Raw genomic sequence first — 25,497 nt, 5'->3', positions numbered from 1 at the left:
GTGTGAGATTTTTGAAGACAGGGAAAATCTGATGTACTTTTAAAAAATTTGTTGTTGTTGTTATTGGACTTTCTTATTCATCAGAAATTGAAACCGGTAATTAAAAGATAGCGAATGCTTCGCAAGAGATCACTTCTATAAGGTAGCTTTCTGTTTCAGGTATAGCCAAACACATTAAGTCCCACCCTCGTTTATATTAAGATCTCTTTCTCCACACACATGATATAAAATGACCTCGGTCTAAAAAGTATTCAGGACCACTGAGTATCATTTTGATCTGCTTTTCTAAGTCTCCTCTGTGTTACCATACCAGAGTTTTATGAACCTCTTCCAAGCCCTCTCAAAACAGCCCTTTCCCGCCATCAGAGGAGGCTCCCGCAGAGCGGGTGGGCATGGAGGAGGTGCTTGGACAAACCTGGCCTCTGAGAGAGCCCAGCCTAGTCACGGCGATGAAGACAGTGCCGGCCAGCTTCCCTTTCCATTCCCTTTCTCCAGAAGGAAGTAAGCAGGAAGCGGTGCTCATTTCATGGATTTTGGGAGGCTTCCACACCTCGGGAGAGCTGGCAGGCTCTCTCTTTGATCACTGCATTCATCACCCTGAGTTGTGGAGCTGTAGATCTCCTTGCCCTCCCCATTTTCCCCTGCCCTGCTGGGCAGATTCAGGTGGGCCTGTGCCGAGCTCCATCACTCCGCAGATGCAAAGGCTGTTCGTTTCACAGAGCTGGAGCATATTATACAACTCTGTTATCCTCCTTTAATGCCTTCATAAATCGACGGAAACCAGCGCAGTTCTACCAGCATTGAACAGATTAATGCACTTGTGAGTCAGGCCAGTAATTTGCTGTAATGCGAGGAGCCTTTATCTGCTTTGGCAGTATTGTTTACTTTGAACAAAATGAACGGATAGTCCAAGGACCGTGCATAGTGTCACATACATCATTCCTGGTATGTATTTGTTAAAAGATGTGTTGTGTGTTCTGCTGTCTTGCCAGGTGGACCAGCAGTCCCAGTATATTCAAGGATATAAAATTCTGTACCGACCTACGCCAGCGTCCTATGGAGAGTCGGAGTGGTTAATCTTTGAAGTGAGGACTCCAACCAAAAACAGCGTTATCATTCCCGAGCTGAAGAAAGGTGTAAACTACGAAATCAAGGCCCGCCCTTTTTTTAATGAGTTTCAGGGAGCAGATAGTGAAGTGAAATTTGCAAAGACCCTGGAAGAAGGCAAGTAGGAGCCAGACTGTCTTCATCTTTCCTTTTTGAAGTAGTAGTCTGGCCTGCTTTCCTCTGATATGTTCATTATTTGATTTTGTTTGAAGTGCGTGCTGTTTGAGAACAGCAATCTGTGGCAGAGGAGGCTGTGTTGGACTGATCATTATGTGAATTGTTTGGTGACACAGAAGTAAATATTCAGAACCACGCGCGAGAGGCAGAGAGAGAGGGATGTGCAATGATGCCCTCCAACACACAATGGGAAACCCGCTTTTTATCTTCACTGCAGTGTGCGCTCCTCCCTGCTGGGTTCATGGTCTGGTCACAAGTGACTTCTGTCAGATTCAAGCACTTGCTAATCGCTATCTTGAGTAGATAGCAGACACCACAGAAATCATCAAAGCGCTAGATAGCTGAGGGAATGGAAACCACGTTTTTAGAAGGCTTTTATATCTGGATCAATCAGTAAGACAAAATGAAAAGATGAATGAGGGCAACAGACACAGTGAACTAAATTATGTACTTCCATCTCATACGTGTGCTAAAAAGAGAAGGTTCATGAAGCTCTTCCTTTTGTTGCTGCTCAGGCATAATGAGTATGCAAGATGGCCAGTGCCTCTAAATAGGGATTTCGGTGCCTCTGTTGTGATGCGCAGCCTTTCCCCTTCTCTCTTCCCTCCCCAGTATAAACACTGTGTAGCTCTGGTTTATTGCTGTGAGAGATTCAAAAGGTGTGCTTAACTGCATTCACGCCAAGCATCAGCTAAGCATCTAGTTTTTAGAGAGACTATTTAAAATGCAAACCAAAAATTAATATTATAAATGTGTTAATATTAACACGTTCTGTCCTGATTTTAGTAAGTTTTGTATTACTCATTATTGTTTACACACTAGAGGAACTGAGATTTGGCATTCTATTGTGATCAATTTATAGACTTTATTTCTAAAAACTGTTGATCCTGGGTCAGATGATTTCAGACCATTGAGGAATTCAGTGCTTGAGACTGTGACGTTCAGATAATGGATATCTGAGTTTGGAGAGTCTGGTGATGAGTGTCACTCTTCCTTTCCTGCACAGCGAGACTGCAGCAGAACTCAGAAGCCTAGTTGCAGGTTCACATCACTTTTCTTCTGTATCATCTTGTGGGCAAGAGCTGCCCTCAGTGAAGGGTGGGGCATGAAAGATTGCATCTGTGCAGCCGAGAAAGCATCCTCCTTTTAAAAAAGCTCACTTCTGTGTGTGACAAACTTAACTGTTCAATCCTTCTTTCCAAACAAACAGCTCCTAGTGCTCCACCTCAGAGTGTTTCAGTAACTAAGAACGATGGGAACGGGACGGCAATTGTGGTCACCTGGCAGCCCCCCCCCGAGGACAACCAGAACGGGATGGTGCAAGAATATAAGGTACTGCTGGCATGTCTTGATCCCCTGGCAGAGGGGGAATATTGGCCGAATAGTGACAGTTTAGGTTGTTCGTGGATGCTTGGCTCCATCTACTGGTTAGTCAAAGCAAATGAGGTAGAAAATCACTTATTTGAATCCAACTCCATATTTAGTAATTCTGCCTAGATGGTAGAAGGCAATTAAAACAGCCTCCATAAATCAAAGCAAAGGGTCAACACTCTTAATTAAAACAACTACCTTCTTGCCTTCATTATAACTTGAGAAATGCGCACACAAGTACAGAAGGAACCATACCTGTTTGAGAACCATTTTGTGACTCAAAGACATTGGTCAAAGTAGTAAATATAAACAGGCTTAATGAGTTGAAAAGCTCAGGGATAATAATTAACAGTGTTAAGATCTGAGGAAATTATGCGTAACTGGGTAGTTAAATGGAAAACTTCCAAGTAAAGAATGTGCTTGTATAATAAAAAATGTATTTAGTGTATAGAAATTTTTCGTATCTTTCACACAAACACAGTTCTCATTATGCTATTTAATTTTTAACAAATTGAAGTACATTATGAAATATTTACTATTTGGTGTTCGTTTAGCAACATGCTCTGTATTTATTTTCAGTTCAAATTGTTTTGAGATAATTTACATAGTAAAGTAAATGAAGCTTATTATTCCTAAGCACTCTACAGACTTTTAAAATGTCCAGTTGTGGACATCAAGTAAGCTTTGTAGCCATGGAGAGGCAGGACCTTTGGTTTCAGTCTCCTGCAAATACGCATTATTGAGAGAATTTTTCAAATGAGAACGTGTTGGCTATTTTTCAGATTAAAACACTGTGCTATAGACATATATTCCTAGCCATCAAAACTCATTCTGCTAGTATTTTTTTTTTTTCTCCTCAGTAGAAATGGGAAAAGGGAAGAGATCGCTGAACTTCACGGTCAATTTACAATAATAAAATGCCTTTCAGAACCTGGTCAACTGGTAAAAAAAAATCAATGTATGGCTTAGTTTCAGATATATAACGTGATTGGGAAAAAAAATACTTGCAAAGTTATTTTATTTAAAGACAGACCTTGAGCTGAAGAGGTGGAATTATTTCCATCAAGCAACTGCATCAGAGGAATGTTAAGGTTGTAAGGACAACCCAATAAAAGTCAGGAAATTCACATTTCCAAGGGGATACAATACCTAACATACCTCTTGGCATTCAGAGGTAATAGGCTACCAGGTGTAGGAGCAAGCATCTTGTAGTGCTTGTGTAGCACTAGATGGCACACTGGCACGTTTCACATCTGCATTTATTGTGTAGATGCCATTATTTTCCTTTGTGCGTTACACCATGGATAGAAAACAGATACAATGAATATATATGTAATTGCTATTTAAGTTGCTATATGTAACTCATATTTTTGTCTAAAAAATAAATAAATGCAGAACCGGTGATTTAAGATTAAGAACTAATAACAAGAAAAAAACAAATAGAAGTCTTATAAAATTTTCTCTTTTTTCTTTCCTCTTTTTTTTCTGTCTCCTGTGTTTCCTCTCAGAAAAAAAGGTACACACATGTGGGGGAATTCTTTGTTTTCTCAGCAACTAGGATCTAAGGCAAGAGTGTACCTACTTTAATTAAAAGATAAAATAGATAGGGAGGAGGATACCATTTTAATTGAAGAAGTGTCAGCAGCACACACAAAAAGCTAGAAATTCAAATCACAGCAGAAGTCACTCCCGCTGTCCCTGGCATGAAGTTAGAAATGATCTTGTTAAACTAGTTCTTTCTTCACTTATGAGTCTATTATAATGTGAATTCCTCCTTCCTTCATAACATTCTAAAAGTTCGTTTTCAGTTGTCTATTTAGGAATACAATCAAATATAGCATGGCAAGTACTGAATAACCTGATCTTTAACCTAAAATTCTTATTTTGTGAATTTCTCCATGTATTTGAGAGCCTAAGAACAAAACATTTTTATTAATCAGTAGTGCAGAGTTACAAGTACATAATAAATTGTTTTTATTCTTTGCACATACACCATTGCACAAGGTGGCAGTAACAATTCCTGTGAAAACGATATAGGTCGAAATGTAGATTTAAATCTTTCGTTCCTCACTTTATCAAGTTCTTATTTACATAAGAGCATTTTCATGGACCATCATTTAGGATTTAAGAGCAATATTACTAATATTACTAATAATTATACTACTACTACTGACTGAAACAGTCTCTACTTAGTATCAGAATATAAAAAGGAGATTCTCTTCTCTTCATGTGCTCTGACCTGCTCTGCAGCAGCAATTATGTATATGCTGTGTTGGGATTCTATTTCAAAGGAGCTTAAAATACATTTCAGAGCCTCACAGTGTCCCACTAGTCTTGTTTCAGTCCTTGACATCCAGAGAAGGAAAAAGGGTCTCACAGCGTCCTGAAGGTGAAAGAAATTTTCCAGTGTCCAGATGGAATTGCACGAGAGATTAAGAGCAGCTTACTGGGTACTAAATCTTTTAGGAGCTCCCTACGTCAAAAGTAAAATATTCCCTCCTGTGTACAATCAGCACAAGTTCAGAAATGCTGCTTCTTTCAGGGACTTTGCTTCTTTGCAGAAAACATATTGAATTTAACTAATTTAACTTTCTGGATAAATATTCATTGTAGAACAATACATTTGTGGAAAAGGAATAAAAAGGAAATCAACACAGCTTCACCATTTTTTTAGCACATCTAGATTAGTTGCAGCTTCCCTTTTAATAGCAGTTGGGAGTTCGACCATACTCTTACAAGCATTCACCATATCAATGGTGCAGGCCTAAAGAGATAAAAATATCTCATCATATTGTTTCTCCCAATCATTTAATACTGCTGATGTAATTTATAAAGTGGTGAATTGAAGTCATCAGACGTGTGTCCTGATCTCAACCAAAAAATGAGATCTGGTATCATGCTGTTGTCTCACAATGGAAGATGGCATGTTGCTCAATCCTTGCCTCTTGCTGCCATTTTTTAAAAAAAGGTAACGTTTGCATTCCAGCATGACATCGATTCTCTTGTGACGTCATGTGATGAAAGACTTGTCCTTGCACTTGGGTGAAGAAAGCCTTGCTTGACGAATGACTCCTGAAGAAGAGAATTGCAATTTCATTTAACTGAATGCTCTTTGTTGTTTATGTGAACAATTCTTGGCTTATGGAGCTTTCCTTATTTGTTCTGTTACTAATGCTTTTAGTTTTATTAGCACTGATGTCACTGGTTGAACTGTAAATGAATTACAGTAAACCCATCAAATAATTTCAGCAGTTGGAGCTGCTCTTTGGAACAAGAAGTACCTTTTCAGTATTCATACGGTGCCTAAGACAGCAATCCATGACTGCAGATGTTAGAGTAGTGACAAATTGTAAATTTCTTTATCTAGCAGAAAGGAATGTGTCATCCTTCCTTCTACTTATCCTTTGGTCTTGAATTTTGAACATTTATACCTACCATATATTTGCTTCCCTGCAGGTTTGGTGTCTTGGCAATGAAAGTCGATACCATATAAACAAGACAGTTGACGGTTCCACCTTTTCTGTAGTCATTCCTTCCCTAGTTCCTGGTATTCGATATAGCGTGGAAGTGGCAGCAAGTACGGGGGCAGGACCTGGAGTGAAAAGTGATCCCCAATTTATCCAATTAGGTAAGCCTGTTAGTAATCCTACCGATTGGTTTCGTTGATTTTTGTTTGTTTGTTTTCTCTTGTCTTTTATGGCACCAGAAATACTTTTAAGACAAGTGGAATAGATAGCGTTACTTGATCTCTCGAATAGCAGGATTTGGCTTTTCTGGTTTTAAACTTGCCTTAGAACTGCATTCTAAAGATGGGATTATAACAAGACAGGTTTTTTTAATCTCCCAATTCAGCAGTGCTTTTTGGCTATTGATTTTTTTCAAAGTGAGTTTTCACACTTAAGGCTGGTGTAATAAAACATGTACAGCAGTATGAATCACTCAGTGTTGGCTCACTTTTAGTTTAGGGATGTAATTTGTCTTGATTAGATTTTATCTTACTTTATTGAAGCAAAAAACCAAGAGCACGCTAAAATTAGGCACAATAAATATCAACTATGCGTGAAAGCTAGTAAATAACCCAAGTACAGGAAAAAGAGGCATACAGATGATTTACAATAATCTTGACCTCCTAACTTCATTTACACCTAACATCTTTGTCATCAGCACAGATCAGGGGCATTGCTCCTACATGTATCTGGGAGAAATGCATCTTTGCTGGTGGTTAGGTGAAGGTTATTTGCCTTAAATATTCATATGCTACTTTACCAGTATGCCTGTATCAAAATACTTTATCATTACAGCATATAATTGCGAAGGCAAACTCAGCATGTTACTTTGGACTTTATGTCCCGTCTGTCTCTGTATCATTAATAGATATTCCTTGTTATTTAACTTTCTTATTTAAAAATATGTGATTACTGCATGTGAAAACAAGGCTGAACAACTATTACATTCTCTGGAAAATTACATATACATTTCCTTGGCTATTAAGATGAAGGTCATCTTTAACTTATTTCACTTATACAAGCATGTGAATCCCAGTTACATTAATAGAGATTTTATGACAAAATTACACACAGTTTATATGATACTCTATTAATATGTGCAAAACCCCATAGTTATTTGTTGTATTGTTTTTTCCTACAGCCAGCTCCCATTCACAGCTTTCTACAACCAGCTTTCCAGTCAAAGTCAAGTTTGTTCTATATGGCTTAGATTTTGAAAAATTTAAATTAGTGAGTCTTATGAGTGTAAAATAATGGGGTAACCTCGATATTCAAAGCTAAAGACTTCATAACCACTTTTTTTTTCCTTTTCTCTGATGATAAGCAAATGCTAAACGAAGGTGAATTTTATAATGGAACTTAATCACTTTGGGGTTTTGTTAAGTGGAAAAAGAAACAAATGAGACTCTGTCAGGATAAGATTTTTGCCTGCTTTTGGGCCTTTACTGACACTAAGTTAGAAAACATGAAGCAATCGCACACCTCAGATGGTGTTCAAATGTGCAAGTCTGGTAGAGTCCGTATATTTCCTTGGGGTCAGGGTTTCCTTTCATAGTCTGTGCTGCTTGCTTCTAATTCAGTGGCGTGGCCAAATCTACATATGGTGTAGCAAAAATCCCATAATTTGGTTGTTACATGGCAAAGACCTGGAGACGGGACACTTGTGGAGAACCATGCCACTAGAAGCAGCACAAAGAAATACCTAGACAGTGCTGCAGTCCGTTTGGCAACTGCAGGAGGCTGCTGAAAATTACTACTTAAATTTAAGAGGAGTACCCTTTAGTAGCACAGATCACCCTACAATCATCAAGGCAGAAGAATGGCCGCAGTTTAACTAGCTCTACCCTGTGATACAAGTTCTCCTACAGCCCCCGCAAGGAATTGCTTTCTTAGTTCTTGGATGTGCTCCCGGCGTGGGGGTGGAGCAGACACTGGAGTTTTCTGGTAGCTCTTCTGAAGAAAGAAAATTAATTTCTTGATGTCATCAATTGGCACTTTTCACCAGCAATAAATTACATGGTTACAGAGAGAGGGACGGGAGGCCAGGGAGGGGGAGGAAAGAGGAGTAAGGATGCTACTTTTAGAAGGTTTGAGAGAGTGCTGACTCCTTGTATGTATGTGCTCTAGGAACTGCGTGTTTGCCACTGACAGCTTCAAGTTTCTACATTTCTGTCACTGATCCCAACTATTCCTTCACGAAACCTTTTTCTGATATCTGAATTAGTACAATCCTTACTTTTTTTTTTAATAATTAATTCAGAATTCCATGTGTGGAAACAGCACGTACTATGTGATTTAGATACTCACTCTTTTTTTTTTTTTTTTTTTTTTTTTTTTTTAAAGAACTTTTCGCTAAAATCAAACATCTGTTTCCTTACAATGTGTTTTTCTTACAAAAATATGAGACCAGGTTGTGGCTGGCTCTGGACCATCCAAAGAAGAGGGTTTTTTCCCCCGTGTAGCCTCCTCTCTTGCACCGCCACCTCCTCATTGAGTCTGCACACTGTGAGGGGTGTTCCCAAGTTTGTGACTGTGAGAAATGCCCGGGCAGAGTTTCAGCCAGGTGTGTGACAGTTTGGGGGCCGGCTTCCAGAACAAGAGGGGAGGACAGGAGACATTGGATTCTCTGAGAGCTGAGGCGTGCAATCGCAGTCCCATGCATCAGCTGAGCCGTGATAACTGACCTTGTGCACGCACTTAACCTGTTACAAAGACAGGTACAAATTGTAAGCTCAAAGCTCTTTCATTTTCCATGTCTCAGCTGACATGAAGCAGTTCACTGAGCTGCGCTACCCCAGACTTTCCGTGTCACCAGGGACAAGCCAACAATATACTTGCTTGGTATTCAAAAATCACCTTTCGGTGTTTAAAATCATGAGATCAACTGAAAAATCCTGTGTCGTCTTAAAACACTCCCCTTGGAGCTTCTGAATTTTCCTCTTGCCTTTTGAATGACCTTTCAAAGCTTTCTGTGGAATTCCAAGGGCTGGAAAGCCATTTGTTTGTTTGTTTGTTTTAAAAGAAAGGTTAATATTTTACATGAAGAAAGACTGCAAAAGCTTTGGTGTTAAGGGGAAAAAAAAATCATATTTCATAAGAGCTAGCCACAGCTCACTATACTGTGCTCATAATACTGTGGAGAAAAAATCACAGACTTTTGATAGAACTTTTTTTCTTGTCACGACATGTAACGTCAGGACATTGGTAATAAAGATGCTCCATACATAAAGGTGAGAATTATCACAAGAAATTATGTTTTGTTGACCTCTAGCCTAACTTTTGCACAGTGATGGGATACTAACTATGATAGCTTGGCAATATTGCCTACGTCTGTTGGCAAAAAGTAGTGAAATTGGAACATACTGCAACATATTTTACAGAGGCTATCAGCTCTGAGAAGCCCCACAACTGCAGTTAATATTAGTCTGAAATGTGTAATTTGTATGAATATATGGTATGTAGTTATTTATTAAGAGATGTCTGCAAAATTATTATAAGTGTTGAGTGCATTATTCAACCAGTGGATGTCTCAAGTGTATGAAACACAAGAAAGTCTCATTGAATCTCTCTTTATTCTAATTGCTTCATTTAGGGGATGCAGTTTGTGAACTAGCTAGCATGCCTTCAGACATATTCTGTCAGCCTTTCGAGTACTTGTAGTGTGATAGTTGTAAGGGGGTTTTGTTGATATGTTTGTATTGTGGCCTGCAAACGACTCAAAGAAAGTAATTATTTTTTTCTCTTACTGCAGACCCTTCCAAACCAGTTCAATGCTGTCTTCTCAAACTGTATGTTGTAAGGTTGAAGTGGAAAACTGATATTTTTTCAGTTTTGGAAACGTGTGTAGCTACAAAGGAGACAAAACAGTATATTCTTAACCTCGTTATATTTTAGCAAATAATTTTCAGATTGCATCATGCACATATATTTGAGGAAACACTCAGACATTATGTTTATTCCAGGTGTTTTGCAAGTTTTCAATTGCCAGAATTAGCAATGTCAACAAAACTTAGATCTTCGTACTTACTGTTTGTACGTTTTGTATACTAAATGAGACAGGCATATGGAAAAGTACCATTCCATAGGTTGTACCTGGACACAGCAAAGTTAAGGTTGCCTGCACACCTGTGAACCTGGAATTTCCTATCTTTTTTGAATCTTTGGCATTCCAGTCTTAATTGTATATTCATCTTTTATTTAACATTTAGCAACTTAAATGTTAGTTTTTACATCATTATTATTTATATGAATATTTAACAGTAGAGAATTAGAGGTCCCGGTTCTTCTTGATGTAAATTCTAATTAGTTTTCACTGCAGTTTGAAACTTGGAGCTTCAAGACAGTCAAATCGAGTAGCTTGTGAGCAATAGCCATAGCAACATTATCTGTGATTAAAAAGAAGGCTCTTATCTTGGGGTAGAAGAAGAAGAAGGGATGAGTCACTGTGATAATATGCTGGTTTCAGGGAGTTGGGGGATCAGCCTGCTCCAACAACTCTGAGGCATTTTCAAGTACATTAAATGCTGCGGCTGCTGCTCTGGCAGTAAGATGTGCTTTGCCGTAGAATGTTTATGTTCACTTATTATTTTGGCACGTCTCCCCGAGGAGCGCAAGCAGGAACAGGAATGTTGATTATGAACTGTTTATATCTCAGTCAAAGCTTCCAGAAATTTCATCCAGAAAGATGAAGAAAAAGTACTTTTCTTTAGTTAAAGAGCTTTTTCTCCTGACTGATCCTTCAGGATCTCATAGGACTATTATGGAGAGTGAAGTTGCCCTTTGCAAAGAAAGGCTTCCAAGATAATGTTCCTGGAAATTTTTAGAAATAAGGGGTTCACTAGATTTCATTTCCTTTGCTTTACGTTTAGCTTACTTTCTGGTTTTGAGTTATAACAGCAGCAGAACATGGGTCAAATGTAGTCTCTTGAAAGCCCTTCTATCTTCTTTTCTGTGATGCTGTTTATATGACCGCACAGGAACACATATGCATTTTTTCTTTTCACCATGTGTGCAAATATATACCAGCTAATTTAATGTAATGTAATGCCTCTAACAGTCCATCCATGTACAACGTGCCATAAGCCTAGTTTCTTAAAAGCAAATATATTATTATGCTGCTCTCATGCTTGCAATGGCTAGCAAAATAACACCCTGAAATGAATCTCAATTAAAAATTAGAACAATAAATGTTCAAAGAGATTCTTCAGTATTTTGTAATCTTCAGACATGCATTGACTGAGCAATGCAAAATGTTTGTGTATATAGAAGTACTGTCTTTCTCTGTGGCTGAACTGCTGACATGTTTAAAAAACATTCTTATTTGGTTTTTGTGTTTGTCATTATTTTTTACCCCTGGATTTACTGTTTTAAATATATATATTTAAAGGATTAGAGAAAAAAATATTTATCATTCTTCTAAATTTATTCAAGACCATAGGTTCTCTGGAAATCTTTTGTTCTATTCCATTACGATGTACAAGGTGGTGTAGCTGTTTAAAAATATAGAAATAGCAGGCTTACTCTCTTTTTGAAAAGAGACTGATGATGCAAGTTTTCATATCTTAATATGGCCTCAGCTGCAAAGAGACAAAAGATGAGATAGAGAGTGACAGATTTAATTCATTGGTCACAGTATACTTTATACATTTAAGCCCATCTGGCCACTTGTGTGGAACTTCACTTGGCTGTCTCCATAAAATCTGAAGCAACCCATCTTAACCTTGCACAAATAGGCATGAAATCTATAAACCCAGCAGACACAAAGGGTGTATTAGAAAGAAAAGAATGAGTCTGCCTGGTGAACTTTCAGCCTAGGCAGTGCGCTTAGGATCACAGAAGATAAAGGGACCCGAAATATGAAATAAAATTTACAATAAGGTAGTAATCAAAGGCGGTGGTGATTCCTCAGCAAAATAGGTATTTGACATCGATGTTGCAAAAACTGAAATCTGGAATTCTTCACTGGAATAAACTGTGACTAATTTAACTATTTCCCATTAAAAAAAGGTATCTTTTTCCAGAGGAGGTTTGTTATTTGCTGTGATTACATCTCCTGTTTGTATTGCGGTTTCTTACGTTTTATTTAGGCTTACTTTGGAATAATGCAAGATATCTCATCATAAAAGTAAAAATATATTCACTGCTTAGTTCACAGGGAGAAGGTATCGTTCTTTAAGTAAATGGGTTTTCACTTATCTAGTTTATATTAATAGAGTTAATAGCAGCACCTTTGTCCTTAAAACACTGATTCTCAATCTGATGCCATTACCCATAGTAAAAAGCAACTAACTGTTGCATTTACACAAGAGTAAAAATGGGTATTTCAAAGACCAAGCTGTGGAATGTGTAAAGCAATATCCGCTCTGAGTAAAGGTTTTGAATTCTTGCCCTCACCCTGTGCAGTAATGAAATTTCCAGTAAGAGCTCACTGTAGTGGTAAAAAATCAGGAAGGCAGTATTTTGTCTTTGAGTTGCTTCATTTCAGTTGGAAAGCATTGGTCACTAACTGAATATTCCCACTGATGCTCCTAGAAGGTTCTTGCAAAAGTTCAGTACAGAAAGAGCAGAAGAGACTGATTCTTACAGGTGCTTTCTCTAAAATAAAAAAAAAAAAAAAAAAAAAAAAAGTGTGTAGAAAAATACATCTTCTTTATTTTGATGTGGAATATTTAAGGATAAACTGTTTTTGAAAAGGTCTACTTATTCAGTAATAATGAGGATGCGTTACTATTTTTACCAATTCATAACTATTTTTTTAGTTATCCTTTAACTTTTTCATCCACGTTCTTTAGCTTTTTAATCCATGTTAAGGGGGCAGGGTTGGTTTTTTTGTACTTTTACTTCTTTACATCCTTTTAAATATTCAGTCTTTTTAATTGAGGTCAAAGTGAGAGAGTGCAACGAGTACGTTAGACTGCGTATTAAAAGATTTAAGTAATCTGTCAGGAACTGCAAAATTAAAATGTTTCTCTCAATACCAACCTCACGTGAATGTACTTTGAATTTGTAATTCTTTCTGTGACTTTCAGTTATGAGAATGGATGTTTGGGTAGCTGACTTCTACCCGTTCGCAGAGCTCAAAGAACAGACTACGCATGTTTCATACTTGAGCTTTTACTTGCTGACTTCTTTGATGACTTTCTGAATATTTTTCTGAAGCTGGTGTTGCTTTGCTAAAATAAAAATAAAATTTAAAAAATAGCAGTCCCCAAGTCTGAAATTCATGAGCCTAACCTTCTATTTGTATGCCTAGTGGACTGATTTTAGCAGGTTTCATAAACAAAAGTCAGTGAAGTTGGAGGTCTTGTATGGAAAACAAACCATTTCTATCTAGACCTGGAAAAAGAGATTTTGAAGAGCAGTCTTAAGGATTTTACCTTGAAAAACTGGACTGCCATTATGTCGGTTCTTTTCATCCTGCCTTTTACAGTTGCTCATTCAAATTAATTGGCTATTTTGGGTGTCTTTTTTTCAGATTCTCATGGAAACCCTGTGTCTTCAGAAGATCAAGTCAGTTTAGCCCAGCAGATTTCTGATGTAGTAAAGCAGCCTGCCTTTATTGCTGGAATTGGTGCAGCCTGTTGGATTATCCTTATGGTCTTCAGCATCTGGTTATATCGCCACAGGAAGAAGCGAAACGGACTCACTAGTACTTACGCTGGTATCAGAAAAGGTGCCGTATTATATATTTCAATCTGCTGGCTGCTGAATGCCTGTATGCTGGCTATTTACTGTATCATCAGTCTCTTGTCCCCCTAAGACTCGATGCAGGAATTATCCAATTACTGCAATACTTTCAGGAAGTGTGGATCAGGAATCAATGCAGAAAGCAGCAATATTTACATAACGTGTTAAACTTGGCATTAAAGTATAAGCCTTTAGCAAAATACGTAGACTAGCTTTTCATAAAGATACTCTTACAAATGAGAAATGTAAAGACGGATATAAGGCTGAGAGCTTCCAATACTTCCTTGCTACCTGACACCGTACCATCTGAAAAGGAGACAAGCGGATGGTAGTTCATTGTCTCTCATGTTCGGTCCTCTGCTTGCTGCTAAGAATACTAACAGTGGTGTACATTGCCGTAACGCTTTTGGTGCGTGTACTTGAATTTCCTTGTGTTCCGGGGGAATGTGGTGAAGTGGCTGTTTGCAAAAGCACAACAGTCAATAATACTTTCCAAGACTTTTTCATAAATGCTGTTGTGAGACCCTTCGTTGGGACTGAATTCTGGGGCTATCACATCTTGCATCTGCATTCGGTTAGAATGGCAGCAGTGGGACTAACTTAAAGCTCTCTTCGTTTTCACGTTATTGATACCTTTTATATCAGATTGTCAGTGGGTACGCAGTGTTTCACAGTATACTCTGTGACAAACGAAACTAGAATCTCTACTTGGAACATCTTCTGGAATGAAAACTTGATTTCTCCTGATTCAATAATCTTTTGATTAAACCCCAAAGTGAAAGCTGAATTCGATAAGCTACAGTTCTTTACATCTCAAAGCAGTACCTCATAGGCACTCATAGAGTGAGAACCATAAGTTCTGGAATTAATCAGAAAATGGGAGATCCTGCTTTTGAAGGAATAGAGTGAGATTTTTTTGATATTTAGCAATCAAAATATAGACCTAGGCTTAAAAGGTGCACACATCTTAATGCGTGAAAGGTGTCACGAGATTACATTCTTTAGTCACTTCAAGAATGAATGTGTGATGGGCAAGCCAGATAGGCAAATGTAACACAAATGTTTTTAAACAGTGGCAGTGTGTTGCTATGAAAAAGAAGCAGTGCTAAAAATAGCGACCGAGTGAGTGGGAATGTGAAAATAGTTCTGGAGTGTTGCAGAGTTTCGGTGTCCTCCGTACTATTAAAGTATCGATGCTTGCAGTAGACTTGTCACAGTGGTTGCAGCGGAGTTGTAACCACAGAAACTGGGGATGAATTTCACCTTTGTTTTTGTTCTGCTAGGATTTGGCAGATAAGACAGACCCCGACATACTGCTGCATTGGCCTGCGCTGTTTTGTTCTACTAATAGCATGCTGCCATACTGCCTTTCTACACTTCTATCAAACTAACATCACTATGCTTTCAGCAGTACCTATGATTAAGCAAAAGGCATACAATTTATCCTTAAAAATGGTTGCTTTAATGACATCAGCTATTGTTCAAAACAGCTGTGTTTTTCAATATCTGTAAAAATAACTTTTGTGTAATTCGGTGGGGATTTTAATGAAAATATACAGAAAAGTAGGGTCTGCATCTCCATTATCAAGTATTCTTCAAGAAAAAAAGCCGTCTTTAGTGAAATACATGTTGCAAAGTAGTTTGCCACTCTGCAGTGCATCAAGTCATCACTGCAAGCCCAAACTTTCTTCACTCTTGCATTTATTTATTTATTTTTATATTTAGCTCCAGGCCTGACATCTGTTAAAATACTTCACTACTCCCACACATACATATTGTGCTAGCACTCTTACACACTCAGAAGAGTTTATTAATAGAAGCTCTGAGAATTAAGTTGTTCTTTCGTGTAGTAGCAATGATAAAGATTTCATTTAGTCGAACCTCTGTTCATCTGTTCCTCAGTTCCTTAAGAAACTAAACTCAGTTTAGTACTTAGCTCACAGAAGAGTAACGAGACCGTAGTTAAAGATTTTTTTTCATGTCCTTGTGATTGCAAATTAATTTGGAGACACTTGATTCTCTTTTGAATAGCTCTGGTTTAAATGCACCTTCTATTTTAATGAAGGCTTTTTACTATGGTTCTGTATTTTTGAATGTAGCTAAATTAAACTTGACTGTGTGAAAAGGCCTAGCTCAAAGAAAATACAATGGAATTCCCAAGATAAAGAGCTGTGCTACAAATGAAGCCTGAAATGGGCAAATGCTCTGAGTTTTTTCTTTTTTTTTTTTGCTTAGTGTCATATCTCTGGAAATAAATTGGCTTGGTAAAAGTGAGGAAAAAACTATAGCATATCCTAAATTATAACAAGACACTCTGGAATCCCCCCAAACTTCAGAGTTATTGTAAAAATTAGATTGAGCAGTTGTTCTATTAGCCAGAACCTTTTCTTTCTGTGCCAGGTTTGCTGATCAAATACTGCCTCAAAGCTACTTTTAGTGAATATTTTATTGTTTCTCTTGCATTTTTCTTTGCTGTCATTAGATTGAAAAGGGCAATGTTAGCCTTTTTCCATCCGTCAGTGATAGAAAAACTATGCTGTCCTGTCAACAGGAGGGGGAGCATGTGCTAATAGGAAGAGCAGATGCTACTGCTCTGTATTTGGATTAGAGATCCTATTGATCCAAAGAGGATTTATAGTAGCTGCGAGAGTGAAGATTGTCAAGCAATGTCATTGTTCTGTTGTTAACCTTTCCCTCTTAAAGCCAAGGGTTGAAAGGTAGAAGGATGTTACATCTAGGGAGATCTTTCACCTTTTTTTTTTTTGTGATTATTTAAGAAAGAAGGATAATGACTCTGTTTAGCAGTCTCGTTTATGAAAACAGAAATTAATTGCTACAGTAGATTTTAGTGCCTTTATTATAGTAAGAGTTGGTCCCATTCTTGATTCAGAGACAGTGAAACAGCAGTTCTCTTTGTTCCTTTATATGATTATTATTTCCTTACTGAATACTTAAGTGTGCCTATTAGTTCAGCGTAATGAGCATTTACTTAGTGAACTGCAGATAAGATTCAATAGGACCTTGATAAGGCTTTGTTAAGGAATTTGTCATTTTGCATTCTAAAATGATTAACAGTGTGGGGGTTTTGTTTCCACTAGGATTTTCAGAAAAACTTAGAATACCAAACTGAGGAGTATTTGAAAGGCTAAACCACAGTCGGGTCCCCTCAGGAGCACAATAGAATATCAAGCTTCTTTTTTTTCAGAATAGTATCTGCAGAGACAAGCTTCTTTCTGAATCGCAAATTTAATTTTATTTCTATATCAATGTGACTGAACTACTGGGTTAGTTATATACATTTGTTTTACGTTCAGCTGTCTGCTAGATTTATACTAATGTGGTATGTTTCCCTTTCTCTCTTCAGCTTAATAACCAGTTTGTATTTTGTTTTGATTTTTCAGTCCCGTCTTTTACCTTCACACCAACAGGTATATATTTGCACTTTTCCCCCCTTCTTTGTTACTTTAGCATGTGTTTGTGGTACTGTTTCTCTTTTCCTGACATAACCAGCCCAACAATTTCATTAATGACAGGTGCCATTATTTTGTTCTCTAAGTAGTGTATATTTGCTTTGTAGCTGACGACATGTTTTTCTATTTGCGTGTACCATTCTGTAGCATACCATTTGATGCAAGCATGCCATTTCGTAGCATGATTCTGTCAGCTTGTACAACCTGGGCTCTCTTCTTGCGTATTACAATGGAGTAGTGTGGCCGCCTGCATCCAGCGATGCAAAAGGTGCTTCTGATGGAGGAGGAATGACTTAGCACAGCCCAGATGCTAACTTGAAAGGGATTCAGTGGGATTATAGTTGGTGAAACATTTGCTGCTTTTCTTTCCTCTGAATCTGCATTAATCCAGTGGCCTAGGAGTTGTCTGCTTTGAAAGATACAGAAAATCAAAGTGTTACAGCAGTTAGATTTCTTTGCTTGCTGACTTAAACTGTGTTTGTGCTATGAAATTTTAAAATAATCATCCTGTTCTACATAAACAGAGGGGCATTTCAAATACGGGGTGGGTTTAAAATTATCTTCTATTTCTTTTTGCTTGGAAACATACAAAATATGACAACCTGAGCCCTAGCCCACCAAAGTCCGTGAGAGCCTTTCCCTTCTGTAGAACTGCCCTTCAGTCGGTCCCACGGTCGGGCAGCTCAGTGGCTCTTCCTCTACAGTAGGTACAATTGAACACATTCAGTACCCACCAGTACACCACAGGCATGACTTTTAGCTACGGCCCCAGTGAGCACACGGGTTGTTTCTTCCTCCTTTGTTCTAAATCCCTTATTTTCACAAGAGGTCTAGGAGACTTGCAGGACATGTATATCCAGGCAAGGTAAAAACCACCTACCCCCTCCTCTGCACACTCATGTTAGCAGGCACTTTAGCTCAAAATCAGCACTGTTCTACTTCGGCCTCTGGGCAGCAGCTGAGTTACATCCTTCCAAGCTGGACCGCAGGTGAAGCAATCGTATGTGCGCCTGCATTTATCCACACAGACCTAATGGTAATGGGTTAGATTCTTATCCACATGCTTTTAATCACATTGAATAGTATCTTGTTTCAAAAGTCATCCTTTATGTTCAGTGGAGTTGCTTACTGTTCAGCATGAGTCAGAGTGGCCCTTAATGTTTCTGAAGTCTTTTGAGATCCATGGTGGAGACTAATTCAAACTATTATTATTTTGCTCTTACTTTAATTGGCTTAAGAGAGGGCTTCTATTCCAATCACAATTGTAGCACACTACTGAAACTCTGCAGAGGTTGGTAGGTTAGCTAACATATATTTTCTCAGTTGGATTCTTAGCATTAAAAGAAAATATCAGGGCTCCGTAAGATATGTCAGAGCTGCAAAAGAAATAGCACTGAGATTTTTAAAGAAGCAATTGGAATAAAACACAAAGTATGTAAAACATTTAAAGGAAAAAAAAAATCCTTTCAATCCGGGATCCCAGTCATTAGTTCCATTGACTTTAAATGGAACCAAACCCTCTTCTTTAGCATTACCTATAGTAAAAGACTTACCTGTAGCAATGCATCCTACATTTTAATCCTGTTATTGTAATCACTGCCAGCATTTATCTCTCTCTTGCAGACTCCCAGTTTGAAGTTTTTCTAAGGAGCAGAATTTGGCTGCTTTTTTTCAACACAGTACTAGTTGGGAAATGTAGAATCCATCAGCACTTGCAGGGAGGCAATCTCCTTAACCCTTTGCCAAACCCAGTTCAAACCTGCAGAATATATAGCATTGTTTCTTCTTGGATGTTTGCATCCTAAAAACTGATTTTTCAATCACAGTGCTTCCTGTGAAGGGTATGCAATTCATGCCGACAAATAAATGCATGTGGACATCCACTTTGTTATTGTGTAATGCTTCTGAAATGCTAGCAAAATTGTTCCTTCTAATTTAGGAAGTATTCTTTCTGCCAGACATTTTTTTACCAAGATTTATTCATTTATTTTTTTTAGATTAAAAAGTATCATTAATAAATCCAATTGTAAAATGTTATAAAATGTGAAGCTCCAGTGGACTTTTAGAGTGTGCCTGTTCCATGAGTACAGGGCAGTAACATTCAGAAAGAGCATGTGTTTTTGCAGTAGGTTCAGCTGTAATGAGCCATTGTTTACATTGGAAATAAGGTCTGTTAGAGAATCGTGATACCTCTTTAATCTTACGAAAATAATAAGGTAGAGGAAAGCTTTAACATCTAGCCATTCATGAAATAAATATATGACCTAAATTCTTCCACAGGGTAACTCCACTGAAGTCAGCAGAGTTATGTTAAGGATAAGCTCAACCTGATGTATGGCTTCCTGCTTTCTTTAGCGATACACGTGTTTGTGTGTGTTTTTCAGAACAGAACTGAAATAGAAAGCTTTGTTGGAGCTAAGACTAGCAGTTATCAAGCAACACGAGTATTATGTATAAACTTGCCTTTAAAGGAGTAGCTTGCAGAATGAGACTCAGAATTAATGTATAAACAATGCACGTTTATTGTCTTAGCTAAAATGAAACAAAGGCAAATTCAATATTGCTATTTAAGGAGTCTTTTATGATTTTTAAATTATTTCCTTTTCTTATCTTTAACTGTTTCAGTAACGTATCAGAGAGGAGGAGAGGCCGTAAGCAGTGGAGGCAGGTAATTATGTGCTTTATTTTTAAAGCTATAAATTGTGTGTAACTAAATTTAAGGATGCTAGGAGTACAATTGTCCTTGTAAGTGATAGTAGAATAGTCAATTGCAGCGATATGTTTTAATTTATTATATTAACTTGTACATTTTGGCCGTATGTTTTTCTGTTGGGAAGGAGGATATATGGTCTGATTTTTTAGGTTGATTTCCAGAAAATGAGTCGTAATATTTCCAGCTTTGTTACCCTGTAAAAACTGCATCTCAAAAAATGAGCAGCAGAGGGAGCACTTAAACTTCAAAATAAAGACTGGTTTACCAGTTTATTAAGGGCGTAAAAGTAATTAAGTCGTGGCATTTATGAAGATTAAGAAATATAGCTGGTTCACAAATACTACAAAGAAAGAAAACGTTTATTGGAAAAAATTGCCAAAGACATAAACGGCCTATAAGGTGACTTTTTAAGAAAAAATCTTGCTGTGAATGCAAAACAGTTAAAGCATCACTTTGGAAGAGACGGGGCAGTGAAGGAGGGGGAAACAGGTAGGTTTTAAATGTAAAGCCCCCCGCTTTGAGAACCTAGCCCATTTCAGATTGAGGATTTAACTAAAACACGTTTACTGGGTTTACGCTTAATGAATGGCAGTGGACAAAACAGTAATTTACATTTTACATTTCCTGTGTAGAGGTGGAGTTTTCTTCAGGAGGCAAAAAAACTGTTTTAGCACAAAGGCAGGTCACAGCAGTGTCACTTTAGTAGCACACCTTTTTTTTTTTCTAGGTCACATTCAAGCATCTCAGTTAAAGATTTGGCGTGATGCTGAAATAAACTCTGAGATCTCAGAGAGCAGCTGGGCGATAAATTCCTATATTAATTCCTGTTTCACAAGTGGCATCTTGTGATTCCTAATTTGCAAGACCGTACAAAAATTTGGTAATGGTAAAGCTTAGGCATAAAATTAAATGTTCCCAGTCTAGTTGAGTGCTGTGCAGAGGCGAGGCTACTCTGCTGCTGCTGCTGCTGAACCTATTGCACATTAAGAGCAATTTCAGATATCTGTGTCCAGCTCTGTGCGCTGCTGTGTTGTCGTAGCCATAAAACCATGGAGGAAAACCTCTAGAATGGTTACCATGTGATTTTTTTGAATGGACAAATCTGTAAATCAACTGGGTTGCTGCCTTCACCCCAGGATAGTGAGAAAATAAGAGCGGACAGAGATGAACCCTCTCTTTCCCTGACAAGGATGTTCAAAAAGATACGCAGTTAACATCCTTTGTGTTCTTTGTGCCACTGTGCTTTCTCGCTCTTCCCATAGCACAAGCCAGACAAAGCACACTCACATAGACTCAGAGGACAGAAATGAACCCAGAAGTGTCTACATCGTATACAGTCATTTTGGTACTGCTAGTGAAGCAGCATCATTTTTTACTGTCCTAGTTTTAAGGATCAGTGCCACAATATAGCAGTATAATTAATTCAAGGTGTTAACATCCCTGCTTCTTTTGTTCACTTGCATATATACCATTTACAGAATGTATAATGTACTGTATTTTGTCAAATATGAAACATACTTCTGCAATATATATAAAAAAAGTGTTATTTTTACATATGAAACCTTTACTCTGATTTCCGAACTCAAGGTTTGCACTTCCTTAAATTGTATTTGCAATGTTTTGGAGGGGTTTAGCACTTTTGCCAAGTGCAGTTACGTGAGAGTGTTAAATCATTATTCAGAACTCAAAATGTCACAGCGATATATTTCAACATAATCCCCATGTCTATGATGTTGAAAAATGACCCGTTTCTCTGGCAGTCCCTTTTCTAGACGAGATTCAAGTAATGGTGGTCGTGGTGGATTGGGTCCAGCCAGCAGCTAGGCAGCCACACAGCCACTTGCTCTGCCTACCCCAGACCCAGTACAGTAATTCAAGGATTCAATGAATTTGCTGCAAGGGTTAAGGGTCTTTGGAAATTACAATCTCCAATCATGCCTGTACGGAGCTGTAGTGCAAACATCTCTTGCTTACAGTTCCACCTAAATGGCTCCAATTAATACAGTTTTCCCCTACTTATATACCTCACACCACATTTCTTACATGACAGCAGGTGTGCATGCAAAGTAAATTTTAGAAGCAAATTTAGGACCTTTAACTCTCTCTCCAAAAACCTAGGACACAGGTCTTGAACGTGCTGAAATATTCTGGAAGGCTTTGTCTCCTACAAATGCCTTGAGGTGTACTTTCATTGTAAGAGCGGAGCGGTAGGGAAAAAAGCAGGGTATTTCAAATCAACTGGCCTCCTCACAGGACTACGTAGCTGTACGTTTATTTCAGTTTCACAAAAAATGCTTGTTTAGTGTATGTGTATTGGCTGGTATATTAGCCTGACAGTAAGACAAGCCTCATCACCTCCCATGGTAAATTGTCATATGACATATGCAGTACAGAAAGATATATGCATGTATGTGTATAGATCTCTTAAATGTCATTCTAAGGCTATGACTTAAGCCTGTGGCACTGACAGACTGTATCCCCCACAACTAACTGCATGCAGTTTGTAGTCTCGACTTGCGGTTTAAGAGGATTAGCATATTTTATTTTTGAAGAGCATCACATCTAATATTATGGAGACTAGTTTCTGCACTATTTCAAATGGAAAGTTGCTTGTTAAATCCTGTGATGAAGGAGACTGTGTTCCTTTTTTTATATATATTTTTATATATATATATGACAGTGGCTAAAATTATCTATTTTTAAAAGCACCTTGGTTTCAAAGGCAATTTTAAGTTGTTAGGGGGTGCTACTTACATGGGACTTTATAACATGCCATTGCATTGTTCGTGTGAAAACTGAAGAGGCTCCAACTATTCTACAAAACATTCATCAGGGCATTTTTCGCGCTCACAAAAAAAATTCAGCAACTTGGAAACCAAGGAATGCTATTCTTTCTGCTGATGTCAGAAGCACACTTTTCCGAATGCAGCCAATATGCAGCATTGATGTCTGGATATTTTTAAAGGTGTTGAGTATTCCCGGATACTTTAAACTTGCTTAGGAGCTGCTGCTGTTCCACCCACATGAAGATTAAGCGAGTGGCTTTCTCATTAACAGAGCTGTATCGCACACTCAGTATGCTTAGTGAGATCCAAATGCTCCCAAGGGACAGAGGTTTCTCTAATCTGCTGTTCCCTTTGATCCTCTACAGTGGTACTATCACCAAGAATTTGGGAGTATTCACATTTAAACTCTGCTCTTATTTCCCCATATCCATCTCACTTCCATGTGTGAATTTTTTGTTTGTTTGACTTGCCAGTTTCCCCTTTTTTACCTTGCGTTCTTTAAGAAAGGGGGAAGGAGCAGAACAATAAAAGTACAACCTTCACAGAAAAAAAAAGAAACCAACGAAAAAAAACCCCAAAGCCAAACCCAAAGTGACAGGTAAAGGTTGCACACCAGCGTATACGTGTAGTTCAGCAAACTGAACTGATGCTGTCCTTGGCTGTTCACTTCAGAGTGTCTTAGCAAAGAACAGGTTATACAGGCGACCAGAAACCTTTAAATAATTGATTCAGGCTGTATTTTCCAACTCTCAAGCCTTTAAATTTGTGATATTATTTTGTAATATCTAACCTTTTGAGAAGAATATAATTGCAATGTGAAAATGCTTTTGTTTAATTTTTGAAATGACCAAGCTTTGTTTTTAAAGGCCAGGACTCCTAAACATCAGTGAACCGGCCACTCAGCCATGGCTAGCAGATACTTGGCCTAACACAGGGAACAATCACAATGACTGCTCCATCAACTGCTGCACCTCTGGCAACGGAAACAGTGATAGCAACCTTACGACGTACAGTCGACCAGGTTAGATATGTTTCTACCTTGCTAAGGAATCTTCTTTACAGAATATATACTTTTAATACCTGAGAGAGCATACAGGTTTGTTTGTGATTTTATCTCGAATGCATTTAGACTTAATATAGTTTCTCCTCTATGTCGTGATTATGCTTTTGGTCCCTTTTTTGATCCCTTTTTTGATCCCTTTTTTCAGTCCCCTTTGGATAGTTGTGGTGAGACGTAGGCTGAAGGAACCCCTGCAAAGTTCAGTGTTACCCAAAGTCACACTAAACTAATACGTTTCAGCATCTGAAAAAGGGCAGATAAGGTCATTTTTAGGTTGTTCTGTACATCCTTGTTGCGTGGCTGGAGGAGAAGTAGCAAAACAACACTAGTGAGATTTTCCTTCTGGTTTGGGTGTGATGGGAAGCAAGAAATAAAACATTGCTACAGTACTTGCAAGACAGTCAGTCTACTTTGGCACATTTAAAACCTCCCTTTGGGTGCCGTTCTGTACAAAATTGGAGAGCTGTTTTTCTGTTCAGGGTGTGTGGATAAAAAAGTTAACTTCACACTCTAAAAGCAATTATGAAATGTTAGGTTAAGTGGTAGTTCCCGGGAGTTTGGGCAGGACTCGGAGTGCTCTTGAAGAAAACCTGGTGAGTTCCATGGGAACACAGTTAGAAAATATGTCTGGAAGGGCTAATTTTTGCATGTTTTGTTATAAATGGACCTCAGTTTCCTTTCATTTTAACCCAGTTTGTGTTACTGGTGGGGAATGAAAGTGAGTCTTTTCCACTGCCAGCATCTTTAGGTGATTTTTGCTAGTAGCATTTCCCAGCATTTCAAAGAGGGAGTAGATTACCTATAGTGAAGTTGCATACGTGCACAACAGCATTACCTCCTGTAATTAATGTGAAACTAGCCATAATGTGATGGTGGTAATTCATCTCCTGCAATTTGCTGTCTGACAATGACCAGTGCCAGGTGCTTCAGAGGAAGGTGAGAGATTTTAACATTAGAGAATTGTGTTTTACCGTGCCCGAGGATGTCATGTCCACAAATGTCTATGTAAAAAGACTTCTTATACAGAGATACTTTATTGTGGCAAGTATGGACATACCCAGGTCTGGTAACTGAAACTTAACAAATTCAGAAAAGGAAGAGAATGCACATTTTTGAGGGTTGTAAACTATTATAACATCTCGTCATGAGGTGCAGTGGATTCTTTCTTAATTTAGCTGTTATATTAAGCTTGGTTGTGTTGCAAAGTGATTCCTTCCTTTCAAGTAGAGCTTAGGAGCTTGAGGGTCAGACAGGATGTTCATAGTGGTTTCTTCTGTCCTGGAAAATCTGGCAAATATTCTTAATTATGTCAGCTTGGGCTTGGCTAAGGCTCTGAAGCAGCGGAGTTGGATATCCCCTCTATAGCTGTGAATATGCTAAGTAACTGTGCATTTTTAATTTCTTTTAAGTATAGTACTTTCTTCCAAGTCTACGGAATGGGAACAGGTTGTTCTAAAAGTAGATGCTATAAAAAAATCTAGTGGAATAAATCTTCTGTTATATAGGCAAACCGGTTTTGCTTAAGTGCTTTGTATGAGGAATTCGAATGCGTCTATGTAAAAAAGTGCACCTACTGTACCTACTGCATATACTGTATCGATTATATTGCCCTACACACTAA

The 25,497-nt window shown here is 38.1% G+C and overlaps 1 protein-coding gene across 6 annotated transcripts in view; it reads left to right on the top strand.

Moving 5' to 3' along the window:
- Positions 1 to 25,497, top strand: part of ROBO1 (roundabout guidance receptor 1) — a 740,954-nt gene that overhangs the window by 689,853 nt on the left and 25,604 nt on the right. For 5 of the 6 annotated variants that reach the window (XM_063347718.1, XM_063347736.1, XM_063347745.1 and 2 more), the window contains 7 exons: positions 993 to 1,224; positions 2,495 to 2,616; positions 6,112 to 6,283; positions 13,636 to 13,833; positions 17,249 to 17,275; positions 19,943 to 19,985; positions 23,683 to 23,837. In XM_063347718.1, the coding sequence (XP_063203788.1) occupies positions 993 to 1,224; positions 2,495 to 2,616; positions 6,112 to 6,283; positions 13,636 to 13,833; positions 17,249 to 17,275; positions 19,943 to 19,985; positions 23,683 to 23,837 (949 nt within the window). The remainder of the gene's footprint in view (positions 1 to 992; positions 1,225 to 2,494; positions 2,617 to 6,111; positions 6,284 to 13,635; positions 13,834 to 17,248; positions 17,276 to 19,942; positions 19,986 to 23,682; positions 23,838 to 25,497) is intronic. The other variant, XM_063347728.1, reaches the window with a different exon arrangement.

Source organism: Chroicocephalus ridibundus, chromosome 1 (genome assembly GCF_963924245.1).
Source record: "Chroicocephalus ridibundus chromosome 1, bChrRid1.1, whole genome shotgun sequence".
Classification (NCBI taxonomy): Eukaryota; Metazoa; Chordata; class Aves; order Charadriiformes; family Laridae; genus Chroicocephalus; species Chroicocephalus ridibundus.
This window is presented reverse-complemented; position numbering and strand designations above follow the sequence as displayed.